The sequence below is a fragment of the Brienomyrus brachyistius genome, chromosome 8 (genome assembly GCF_023856365.1).
Source record: "Brienomyrus brachyistius isolate T26 chromosome 8, BBRACH_0.4, whole genome shotgun sequence".
Lineage (NCBI taxonomy): Eukaryota > Metazoa > Chordata > Actinopteri > Osteoglossiformes > Mormyridae > Brienomyrus > Brienomyrus brachyistius.
Genome location: NC_064540.1, coordinates 20,283,632 through 20,297,160, shown reverse-complemented (window position 1 = coordinate 20,297,160; position 13,529 = coordinate 20,283,632). Strand labels below are relative to the sequence as shown.

General features: G+C 44.8%; 1 protein-coding gene across 5 annotated transcripts in view; it reads right to left on the bottom strand.

The window, feature by feature from the left end:
• The window catches only part of anks1ab (ankyrin repeat and sterile alpha motif domain containing 1Ab), a 42,978-nt gene that overhangs the window by 7,231 nt on the left and 22,218 nt on the right, over positions 1-13,529 (bottom strand). For all 5 annotated transcript variants that reach the window (XM_049023986.1, XM_049023987.1, XM_049023988.1 and 2 more), the window contains 9 exons: positions 8,845-8,943; positions 8,068-8,214; positions 7,699-7,806; positions 7,115-7,282; positions 6,594-6,743; positions 6,168-6,239; positions 5,586-5,672; positions 1,802-1,939; positions 812-991 (listed from right to left, as the gene is read on the bottom strand). In XM_049023986.1, coding sequence (XP_048879943.1) covers positions 812-991; positions 1,802-1,939; positions 5,586-5,672; positions 6,168-6,239; positions 6,594-6,743; positions 7,115-7,282; positions 7,699-7,806; positions 8,068-8,214; positions 8,845-8,943 — 1,149 coding nt within the window. The remainder of the gene's footprint in view (positions 1-811; positions 992-1,801; positions 1,940-5,585; positions 5,673-6,167; positions 6,240-6,593; positions 6,744-7,114; positions 7,283-7,698; positions 7,807-8,067; positions 8,215-8,844; positions 8,944-13,529) is intronic.

The window sequence follows — 13,529 nt, the reverse complement described above, 5'->3', positions numbered from 1 at the left end:
CACATCAGTACTTACACTGTTTAATAAATAAAACTATCAATCTTGCACATTCTATGTCCTTATTGTGAGTTTTAAATGAGTAAATTGCCCCCAACAATGATGCTACAGTAGTTTATCATCTCCTATGTACAGAAATAGTCACAACTTCCAGCTTAGTGAAGCCATTTCCCGACAAAGACATCTGTAAACAGAGATTAAACAGAACATCTCACGATTAAAGCATCTGATGAGCTTAGCATTCTTGTCACTGAGGTAGACCTTCCATCCTGTCACCTCATATTCCATCAGGAAAGTCCTGATTTCTCCTGACCGGACCATAAGCTCCCAAATACTAGCGTCAGCATTTTATAGTGAACTGCTATCGCTGCAGGGCAAAATGAAAGACAATGACTGATATCAGGACTGTCTAAAGACGCGTACATTACGTTCACAAGGGTGTCCGTGTGCACATTCAGAGTGTGTGTGTGTGTGTATGTGTGTGGTCATGTATATTTGTCAAGTCATGTATAAGTCATGTCTTGTTTAAATGTCCCCACAATGTGAGACTTTCATGTCTCCACAAGGAGAAAATCAATTTTATAAAAGTCTCTGACTGCAATCAAAAAATTTAAATGCCAGAAGTCTTTTCTTTGGTTACTTATGGTTAAGGTTAGGGCTGGGTAGGGGTTAAGGTTATCATTGTTGGGATTAGGGTTTTTCCCCTAGACATGAATGGAATGGTCCCCATAAAGACATGTATACAAATGTGCATGTCTGTGTGTGTGTGTGTGTGTGTGTGTGTGCATGTGTGTGTTCAGGGGTCACCACTCACTGGCGACTTCCGGGAGCTACTCCTGGCCTTTGGCATGGACTGGCTGGACCGGGTCTCTATGAGCTCCGACGACGATGCCGCTGGGACCCGGTGCTGCTGCGATCTCTGGGCCTTGAGCGCCAGCTGATAGGCCACCTCGAATGCCTGTCCAAGCGTCAGGATCACCTCATAGGTCAGGCTCTGTGTGAAGAGGCTTCCGGTCAGTGGGGTGTGTCAGGAGATGGAGTAAAGACAGAGACTACCCTGAAAAAACATGTTATCACAAAAAAAGGTGCACTTAGGTGGCACAAGGACTAAGGGATTTATGATGAAGGAGACTGATCAACAGGAAATGAATTTATGATGAACAGGACACCCAAGGGACAAAACAGATCATCCAAGGGACAAAACGAGGCATCAATGGCAATTATTAGCACACAGTCAAGCATTAATGGTGCAGAAAATGGAATTTGTGGGTATAAGATGAAGCAGAACAAAATATCCAGATTTGTTTTTGCCTTTTATACGGCACTACTTGATTGTATCCTTTGAATCGTTTGTTCTTATAACATTTGCTTGTTTGTTTGACATTTTACACTGCCTTTTTGTTTCATTTAACACTGAGTTTTGATTATATTAGCTTTTATTTAATTTTTTTAATAGTTCAGTCTTTCTACACCTTGATATATCCTTCACTGTGCAGCACTTAGGTCAATGTGTTTGAATTGATTGATTGATTGATTGATTGATTGATTGATTGATTGATTGATAGGACAATGTAAAGGGGACAAAGGAGGCGGTAATGGAGAAGAATAGGGCATCTATGGCTATGGGGTAACAAAGTGTATCCATGGTGAAAAATCAGGTATGCACTGAGAATTGTCCTTATCCAGTGCTGTCCTAGTATCAGCTCAGATCTTTAAAATACTGATATAGTATTTCTTTTGGATTCAGCAGGAGCTTGTAGTTCTCCCTGGTGAGGGACCCCATCCCCCCAGCAGCGGTGCTCACCACATCCACTGTGCTGAAGACATGGCAGAAGTGGTGACCACTCTGCAGGTCCTTGGTGATGTACGCGAAGGTGCGCAGGTCGTCGGGGTCCTGGGCCGCACACGAGATGTTCCGGATCTCATGCTCCGCGATTATGCTCTGCCAAGGAAGACACATGTTCATTCACTAGCTCAAAGGTGTACAGACACTTTTTATACTCATTTAATTCATGCTCCTACAGTCGTGGCTGCCTTTACAATTTGCGATTGGCCCTTTAGGGGTTCATCCCCAACTAGGGTGTCATAAATTTACCTCTGAATCCCAATCAGACCCTATGCCTGTCACACCAGGCACCATATTCATTGATGAAAAGTAGGAAATAGACAGAGAGATAACTGCCTCTGATTAGCCAGACAAATAGATAACTGCCTCTGATTTTCTTTGATACTGTAGAAAAGCATTCTGGGAAAAAAAAGTTGGTGTATTGTAACACTTTTCATCTTGGGAGGACTTTTGGTGATATTTTTAGACCATTTAAAGTAACCAATCACTCATTTCAGCATATTTGTAGCAAAAGTTGACTGTTAATGTCTTACGAAGACTCTAAAGATATATCCTACGAAAGGTATTTCTTTTCCTATGTCTGATTCCCAAACAATCTGTTAAGAGATTGCTTAAAAGAGAATGTCTTAAGAGTGACTTTAACAGGTGCCGGAACACCTGATTGGTTGACATCGATGGCTCAAGAATTGATAATTCCTTCCATGCAGCAACTGCTTGACTGCCACATGAGCGACTGTGGTGGTCTTTATAAACATAACACTGCAGGAATCCTTTAAATTATCGGAGAACTGGAGAGAAGCTAAAAATTAAATATAAAATGAACAAATTCAATAATCTAACCATAAATATGATTTTCACTGACTGGGTGCACTAACCCACCTCCCCAGTTTGAAGTATCACCAGTTTATTTTTATTTGTTCTATAAAACACCTGCATGCACCAATATGTGTGCATGTCATTGATACTAGGATGAACAATGGCGAAATAGGGATGAGCTCTGTGTTTCAGTATTGACTATTAAGGACTATTCTTGGGTGCTTTTTGAGGAAAATACATTACAGAAATATGGAAAAGAACCTGCAGTGTCGACTCTGATCAGACGCATGATGTACTGTGACATGTGGCACGCTTAGCATTCCAGCGTGTGCATTTCAAAGGTTTCGGAAATAGGGGAAGGCGTCCACCCAAATATCAGCAGAAACCCCCTTCCTTCCCTCCCAATTAATAAATAAATACATAACCAACACCACATTCCTTATCTTTCATTATGAATCCGTGCATTACTGACCAATTCGCTGCGCATTCAAAGCGATTCTGGATGTGACAAATGACAAAACTAAAGCAACACTTCTTAAACAATTCATTATTTCCTCCTGTTTTTGCTGTCAGCAAGTTGAACACATGTGTATGGAAAGCACATGTAAGATCAGGGCTATATAATGATTCGGCCATAGAATTTTGGATCCCAGGAGGAAGACCCACACAGCTGCCATATTAGCATGTTAGCATAAGAGCCACAGAGCTGAGATAAAGCCCTCAGCAGACTTGGAGAACATCAAGGGAAGGGTTACCAGACATCCCAGTTTGCTCGGGACAGCCCCAATTTCAAGGTATGGGTCCCAAGAAATAATTGAACTATAACAATGTGTCGCAGTTTTCAAATGCTGCCCATCTTTTTTAATGCGAACAGACATAACTCAGCCAACGCACACGTCAAACCACCAATCACACGAAGGACAAGCCTGGTACGGCTGCCAATAAAGGCTGTCAGCCACAATTGGTCATTTATACTCCCAAGTGGTGTGGGTGTGGCCTGAAGGCATTCCCACCTGCCAAGAAAAAATATGAGGATGAGGAAAATACAGAGATGAGGATAGTGATCCGTGCCATGGACCTGTCAAATTAACTACGCACAAGAGAAAATGTATTTTCAGTCAGGGGCTGCGGCAAGTGTTCTCTCAAACCAATACCATGATAGTGCAGGTTTATGCACTATTAACTGCACTGTGTTTGTCCATAGTATATGATTATGCACTATTAAATGCAGTGAGTTTGTCCATATTGAATGTTTATGCACTATTAAATGCAGTGAGTTTGTCCATATTGAATGTTTATGCACTATTAAATGCAGTGAGTTTGTTCATATTGAATGTTTATGCACTATTAAATGCAGTGAGTTTGTCTATATTGAATGTTTATGCACTATTAAATGCAGTGAGTTTGTCCATAGTGAATGTTTATGCACTATTAAATGCAGTGAGTTTGTCCATATTGAATGTTTATGCACTATTAAATACAGTGAGTTTGTCTATATTGAATGTTTATGCACTATTAAATGCAGTGAGTTTGTCCATAGTGAATGTTTATGCACTATTAAATGCAGTGAGTTTGTCCATATTGAATGTTTATGCAGTGTTTCTGGGAAAAGCAAGATATGCATGTTTATGCATTTATTTGTGTTAATGATCCTTCCTCTGATCCCTCTCTGCTGATGTCAGACATATAAAAGATAATCTGACCTCCCTGACCAAGGGGCGTCCACACAGCTGTTCATACTTGCTTATTAGCAGATAAACCCCAAAACTGGCTTTGAAACATCGACGAAGAAACCATATAGCAGCACATATGCGCACTTAATCAGAAAAAGCACAGAGCTGCGCATATGAGCACTTACACAGAGGAAGCACACAGCTGCGCATATGAGCACTTACACAGAGGAAGCACACAGCTGCGCATATGAGCACTTACACAGAGGAAGCACACAGCTGCGCATATGAGCACTTACACAGAAGAAGCCCACAGCTGCGCATATGAGCACTTACACAGAGGAAGCACACAGCTGCGCATATCAGCACTTACACAGAGGAAGCACACAGCTGCGCATATCAGCACTTACACAGAGGAAGCACACAGCTGCGCATATCAGCACTTACACAGAGGAAGCCCACAGCTGCGCATATCAGCACTTACACAGAGGAAGCACACAGCTGCGCATATGAGCACTTACACAGAGGAAGCACACAGCTGCGCATACGAGCACTTACACAGAGGAAGCACACAGCTGCGCATATCAGCACTTACACAGGGGAAGCACACAGCTGCGCATATCAGCACTTACACAGAGGAAGCACACAGCTGCGCATATGAGCACTTACACAGAAGAAGCCCACAGCTGCGCATATGAGCACTTACACAGAGGAAGCACACAGCTGCGCATATCAGCACTTACACAGAGGAAGCACACAGCTGCGCATATCAGCACTTACACAGAGGAAGCACACAGCTGCGCCTATCAGCACTTACACAGAGGAAGCACACAGCTGCGCCAATGAGCACTTACACAGAGGAAGCCCACAGCTGCGCATATCAGCACTTACACAGAAAAAGCCCACAGCTGCGCATATGACCACTTACACAGAGGAAGCACACAGCTGCGCATATGAGCACTTACACAGAGGAAGCACACAGCTGTGCATATGAGCACTTACACAGAGGAAGCACACAGCTGCGCATATGAGCACTTACACAGAGGAAGCACACAGCTGCGCATATGAGCACTTACACAGAGGAAGCACACAGCTGTGCATATCAGCATTTACACAGAAGAAGCCCACAGCTGCACTATTGGCATTTTAGCCAACGTAGGAGCAACAGAGCAGGCCTGAATCATGCAAGACCTGCATCTCCCACCCTTCATCTGAATTACCCCCCATACATAAAAACACAGGGACACATCTCCCACCTTGGTGGCAGCATCGATGAACGTGACCCCCTTGTAGGTGATGGAGAGAACAATGGTGGGGACCTTCCTCTTCTGCTCAGCAGTCTTCTGAGGAGAGACAAGGAGCAGAAAATGGTCAGAGGAGTCAGAGAAGCAGAGACACAGCAGAGGAATTAATCAACATTTCAGTGATCCATTTATTCATAATTCTCAGGTTCTGGTGAATGTTTATGATGCTATTAAAAGGCTAAAAAACGTTATGAATCATGGCAAAACACCCAGCAGGCAAGGTGCGAAACTGCCAGCTTTTGCCAGCCACCCATATGCTAGGAAATGCAACACAAATACACTAATCTTATTCATTTTATTACTTACTAAAGCAAGATAATTGCTTGGTGTAGATTCACACCACCATAAATATGAGCAACAGGACACAATTTCATTATAATTGTTCTTTAAGTGCAAAGCCATCATTTCATTACTGCTAAATGTTGCTTCTGGCCCTCACTTTTCGACAGCTTGATCCCCGGTCACCATAGCATGCATTTAATAGGAAGATGCTTTATTGCTGTAGAGGCTGTGTAGCGTGAAGATAAGACCTACCCTCATTTTGGCACAGGCTTCCTGGGTGGATTCAATGCCTCTCAGCTCCTTAATGACCATCGACCCCAAGTACTAGTTGAAAAAAAAACCCAACAGAGATCAGCAGACAGTGGTTAAGATGTTCTCTGAAGATCTTCATTCCCACCAAGAAGTCTTTTGGTTTTTTAAAAATCTTACAGCCACACGATATAAAATCATCATGAAAAGGAGCCTTTTAATGATTCCATTTCCAATGTAATGCATCATAGTAAAAGATAAAATTTGTGTGACAGTGTGTGACAAATGTGGAAACATAGATAATTTACACAAACAGCGGTCATGACGTTAGCCTGACAAACCATGGCAGCTACAGCAGAAGCTGTGTAAACAGGCAAGGAGAAGGTGCCTCGATTTGCTGTTTCTGAGTGACTGGAGGAGGGTCCGTACGCTGGCTTCGTATCCGCAGGCCTCAAAGATGAGCTTCTCAGGCTGGTGGTGCCAGCCAGGCACAGGGGCAAACGGCGTCGACTGACTGGGGGGCCGCAGGGTCAGCCGGCTCTCTCTCTGTCGCTCGAGCTGCCTGTCAAGCTGCCTATCCTGGGAGAGACATAGCAGAAGTGGCCAAGGATTTAAAGGACACCGGCTTGATGGACGTCTGTGACGTGCTGTTAGAATCTGGATGCTTTAGCCAGCTCTTATATGGCATAAAGCAAAGCTGTCAGTAGGTGGTAGAATGGTTAAGGAATGCAACCTTGGAGGCCATATTCCTACCCACTGAGCTACCAGGTCATGCTCTATTATCATTTTTTTAAATTATTATCCATCCATCCAGCGAGCCACCCGTCTATTCATCTGTCTGTCCATCCATCCATCTTTGAACTACTCTTCCAAAGAAAAAGATCCTGCTGTTGAATATAATGCTTTTTCCTCATTCTGTGACTGCTTCATGCAACAGGTCAGAGACTCACATGAGACCGGGGTCTCTCACTCTGGGAACGCTGGGAGGGGGTCTGCTCCCGGTCGCTTCTCCTCCTCCGGGCCGAGTCGCCCCCGGGAAGCAGGTGGTCCATGGATCGGCTGGCGTAGGAGTCCATGTAGCTGAGGGGGGAGGAGGGCTGGGAGATGAGATCCTGACACTGGAACGCGGGAGGAAGATGAGACAAACAGCTGTGAGTCACTTCAGGAGTCATCAGCATGGCAAACCCGCGATCTTTATCTTAACACCTTATTTTAAACAACGTTCCGAATATATGTAATAATTTGCTTTATTGGTAAGTCACTTTGGACAAATGCATCTGCAAACTAAATAAATGTAATGTTCAGAATATATGTACAACCACCCATTTTTGATATGTACCATTATCTCTCGTCACTATGCACACAGGCAAAAAAAATACCATCAATAAAAGGAAATGACAAGATGAGTCACTGAGTCACGTCTCCAGAGATGTCAGAACTGTCCTCCAGCTGGGTTCAGAGCCCCAAGGTTACGGCCAGTGCTTCCACTGTGTCGGTGAACCCGACGTCGGTTATTAAGTCCAGAGCCACTGACCCTAATCTGGGAGAGACGGGAAGGCTTGGCGGGCATCTCTTCATAGGGCAGTTCTGCCAGCGAGGCAATGATCCGTTTCCTGTGGCCAAGCAGATTGATCTTCAGCACCTGGCGGTACAACAGGGACAGGTGGGGAGGCATGAATGTATACAAACATGTCAACAAGCAGGCATACATTCATGGGTCACATAGATAACAACCGGGGATGTATTATTGCTTCAGATCATTTGCATTAATTATTCAGCTCATTTGTATTTACAAGTCAGCATATGGATTGACCTTTCATGCACCGTAATAGGATCCCTGGACGTTTGCCTTTATTTTTCAGTGTGAGCACTTCCCTTAGCCCAACTGGCATGCTGCACTTACATTGATCATCTCCAGCTCCCACAGGTTCTTGACACAGTCCAGGGTGTGGTAACCGGCAGACAGGAAGTTGGGCAGGTATGCTTGTAAGCCAAGCGTATCCAGCCAGGAAATAAGCGAGGTGCTGCCATCGCAACCCAAGGCCTTCACCTGTAGGAGGCGATGCTGAGTCCAACACGTGCATGCAAGCTCACATGCACACAAATATAGGTTGTGAGTACTTAAGTGCAGAGTTACTAAGTGTCCCTCTTGAGAAAATGACACTCGAATGTGTATATGCAGATGTTCAGTGCTAACAGATCCCTTGAGCAAAATGGTTCATTAAAATGTGAAGTTGCATAAATGTGCATAGCAGAAGGAACCATGCCAAGGTCCAGCCTCTGTAAACAGCACCCATAAGTAGATCATTTTAGGCAATCAGGGCAAAGGCCTAATTATACACAGCACTACACACAGTAGCCAATTTGGAGCAGAACTCTCAGGCTGTCATATCTAGCAGACACAGATGGAAATTTCAGGTCCAGAAAGTAAAAAGCCAGACCAAGATTTTGCTTCAACTCACTAGTTGAGTATAAAGAATCCACAGTCACAGAGTACTCAACTGGATGACTGAAACTAAATCTTGGTTTGAATTTTTACTCTCTAGACTTCAATTTTCCATTTCTGCTACCAGAACATGGAGTTGTTAAAGAAAGCTTTGTTAGCAGTTCTTATAACAGCTAAAAGAGGGGGCTATGGAGATAGAGATTCTGGCCTGGGTGGGGGGGGAGCGTTGTGTACCTTTGGCAATGACCGTGCTGAGTTCAAGAGCTTCCTCCTGTGGCCTGGGTCTATGATGCCTATCTCCCTAAGGTCCTGGTCCTCCATGACATTGCTGCCCTGCAGTCGCAAAAAATAGCTGTGTGCATCACGCTCACGAGCAGATACGTGCAGTGCAGAGTAACACACAGAGTGGCGTATGATGTACTGCAAGGGGACTCGATGCCAGACACGTCATGCAAATGGGTCCTTTGGCAAAATACACAAAAAGAGCTAAAGGCAAAAACATTCAATATGGACAAACTCACTGCATTTAATAGTGCATAGACATTAACTATGGACAAACTCACTGCATTTAATAGTGCATAAACATTCACTATGGACAAACTCACTGCATTTAATAGTGCATAGACATTAACTATGGACAAACTCACTGCATTTAATAGTGCATAAACATTCACTATGGACAAACTCACTGCATTTAATAGTGCATAGACATTAACTATGGACAAACTCACTGCATTTAATAGTGCATAGACATTAACTATGGACAAACTCACTGCATTTAATAGTGCATAAACATTCACTATGGGCACACTCACTGCATTTAATAGTGCATAATCATATACTATGGACAAACACAGTGCAGTTAATCATGGTATTGGTTTGAGGGAACAGAACAGTTGACGCAGCCCTAACTAAAAGGGCATCTGCCAGCATTAATATGTAGATACAGTAAAGTAATAATAATAATAATAATAATAAGAAGAAGAAGAAGAAGCAGATGAAAAAAAAGCCAAGCAAACATGAGTATATGTGTGACAGTTATGGAGAGAGAGAGAGAGAGAGAGAGAGAGAGAGAGAGAGAGAGAGAGAGGCAGAATTGAAAGGTGCTGGAATCATCCCCTTCCCCCCCACAGCAGAACCGACGGGCAGCAAATCGATTTGACCAGCGGACCGGCGTAGGGTGAAAAATGGCAGAGTGGCGAAGGAGATGCATTTGCCGTTGACCCGTAGGAACCGCTACACTGCTAGCTATGATCTGCCACAGCGTCCCTGGCAAGACATGTGAGTAAGTCCAGCTCGCCTGGTGAGCGGCTGCCACACCAACCAGTTATGGAAATGTCATACGGGGGAAGGTGTGACTGTCGGGGCGGAGCAAAGTCAGGTGACTGGCCACTTGATTTGCCTGTTGCCAGTTATTGTTGTTTCTCTCACGAAAACAGACCCCCCCTCCACATGTTCAACCCCTGAACACTTGTGTTTATTAGAGGTGGTGCATGTAAAATGGCTGGTATCTTCAATTCCCAGAATTAACTTCCTGCTGGGACATGTGGTACCCAATTCCATCCCATGTCGCCACGGTGACCAAAACAAACCAATGCAAGTTCTGGGGCTGGATTCTTATAAATGAAAGCACAAGGAACCCACTAGTTTATCTTCTGTAAGATGCTTGCCTCAAGCTGCAATCTTCCCTGCCCTGGAATTCAAAGGGGCACAGTACAGTATGCCATATGGAGTAATGAAATTGTCCCACCGAAGCCTTAGCAATGGTCGATGCAGCATTTTTCCACTCAATTAATCTCCCTTGACTTTGAGCACAAGAAAGGACGCAGTCTGTTCACAATCTCATCACGTGAGGCCCCCTGGTGGGCTACTTCGGTGATTGCCTTGGCTGGCGGAGGAGAAAATTGTAGGAATTATTACCACGGTCACACATTGATATCACAATTTTCTGAGAAGTCATTTTGTTCTGCAATGATAGAATGACCTCCTTACCCTTTAAGATGGTAATATTATCTCAAAAGTGCCTGTAAGACAGTGGGGGAGGGAATGTGGATATCAGAGTAGCGTGAAGTCAAGTAACAAGGCCTTTCAGACACCTGTACCCAATTACCAATGATGTAAATTGAAATTCTCATCCTTCCTTGACCCCCCGCCTCCCGGCCCTGCACCCAATTCACACCCTTCCCAAGACCTACTCTCCCAATTTCCTTTTCTGTCTCCCTTGCACTAAAGCCAGACTGGCTGCTATTTGCATTGATTGCCTTGGTTCTATGAAATCTGTACTCTGAATAAAGTCCCTGTTCCATGCATGTCGGTGAACTGAAAAATCGCACAGTCACAAAACGCATTAGTGTCATTCATCGACGCTGCTGGGGCTTCTTAAGTGTCAACAAGATGGGGGGGAGGGGGGGTCTGGATTGCAGGACTGTGTGAGCCACACAGAAACCTGCATCACAGCATGAGAGTCCCCCAAAATCAGGGCCAGGTGTGAGTCATTCATCAGCCACCATTTTTACTGGGATTTCCAACCCTAAGACCTAAAAATAACCGTCTCCATATCTGTTGATCATAGTGGATATGCTGGAATCACCCATATCCAGGCCACATCCTGGTTTGTTGTACATTATGTTTGCAAGGGTTGCCATGGGTTACTATTTGGCACTCCCACTCCATTTGTGGGACTTTAATATATGCTGGACTTTTGGGCCGCTTAATCTCTTTTTGACTCGGTTCTCTTAATAAATTATGTGAAAGAGCAAATAATTAATCAGCTGACCTGGATTCTTGAATGATACTGCTAGAGGGTAAATGAAAATCTGTCACCATGTTGTTGGACTTTTAAAAAAGGATGTATTTCACAAGAAGAGCAGTATAATGACTAGAATTTAGTGACTAGTGTTAACACACCATGATGAAATGTGTTCTCTGTATTTAACCCATATGTGACATCGTGACATAGCAGGGGGCAGCTAACTCAGCACCCAGGGAGCAGTGCTTGGGGGCGGTGCCTTGCTCAGGGTACCTCAGTGGTACCTTGCTGGATTGGGACTTGAACCTGCAATCTTTCAATTACAAGTGCACTTCCCTAACCATTAAGCTACCACTACCCATGTGTTGCATGTGATTGCGGAAATACTCCAACATTCTCCAACAACTGTATGAAATATGTGCTGGGTAGCTGACGTGTGTGGATATGTATCCATCCATCCATCCATTTTCCAAACCCCTTATCCTACTGGGTCGCGGGGGGTCCGGAGCCTATCCTGGAAGCAATGGGCATGAGGCAGGGAACAACCCAGGACGGTGCAAGGCAGGGAATGAGCCGGGACAGGGCACCAGCCCTCTGCTAGCACACACACAACATTCACAACTCCAAATCACCTTAGCCTGCTTTTAGCCAGTGGGGGAAAGCTGACGGGCCTGAAGGAAACTCCACACTGCATCAGGGAGAAGATGCACACCCTGCCTGTGTGGGGCTGTGGCCTGGGTTCTAACCACTGCACCACTACCTCCCCCAAATTTGGTTTCATTTTGATCAATAATACAGGCTATTCCTCATTAATACTAAAAGCTGAGTAACCAGCTGGGTGCCAGGAATATGGGCCATGGTTAGGAGTCACTGTGTGAGTCAGTGTGGGAGTCTTCATTCTTGAAGAATACTGAACAGCCATGTACTAGATTTGGATTTGATCATAAGCCTTAAATTTGGCAGAGTGGTGGCTCTTAGACTAGGGATCCGTGCCAGCAACTGGAAGGTTGCTGGTTTGAATCCTCTGAATGCCAAGGGTGACCTACTCTGTTAGGTCCTAGGACCCCTTAACCTGCAATTGCTTCCTCCTGGGTATGATGTTAACCTATATCCAGCCCTGAAAGCAGGTCCTCCATACATCCATCCATCCATTTTCCAAACCGCTTATCCTACTGGGTCGGGGTCCGGAGTCTATCCCGGAAGCAATGGGCACAAGGCAGGGAACAACCCAGGATGGGGGGCCAGGCCATCGCAGGGCACACTCACACACCATTCACTCATACATGCACACCTACGGGCAATTTAGTGACTCCAATTAGCCTCAGCATGTTTTTGGACTGTGGGGGGAAACCGGAGTACATAGAGAAAACCCCACGGTGACATGGGGAGAACATGCAAACTCCACACACATGTGACCCAGGCGGAGACTCGAACCCGGGTCCCAGAGGTGTGAGGCAACAGTGCTAACCACTGCACCACCATGCTGGCAGGTCCTCCAATTTACAGGGAATATTTGAGGGTTGGTGGCAGCATTGGCACTCCAGCCACTAAAAAAAAAAACTCACACTGTTCCATCTGGACTGGTGTGGTGCTGAGGTATCGCCTGGCACACAGCTATACTCAAGTTCTCGTCCCTAAGGTGGTTTGTTGCGTGGTGGGTGCGGCAACGTGCTGTCATCAGTGCATGCTCTTTACCTCCTCCTTAAATTTGCTAAATCAGCCCACCATTTGACCCCGCCCATGAACACTTAGCTCCACCCCCAAACCATTCTTAGCCCCTCCCTTTCTCTGACACGGTCACCGAGCAGCTGTGACCCAGAGGCACCCAGCAAGTGACTTCCATCTCCAGATAGCATCTGTCACTTCTGCACAACATCCACATTCAGCTTGACATCATCGTTATGAAATAGGGAGAACCTTCCAATCCAGCGTTGCTGATATTTTCTCGCCAACATAACCGTATATTAATAAACATTTGCCAGGCACAGCATACAGCTGTATGGAGGTGGAAATAAAATCAACTGATGTTCAATAGTAATAGCATCACCGTTCATCATCATAATGGAATCCTCAGATTAAACTTTGGCTCACTACAAGTGTACATACTGGGGCCAATATGACCAGATGCACAGTTGCTGTATCAACAATTACTTAACAGACAGTAATACCG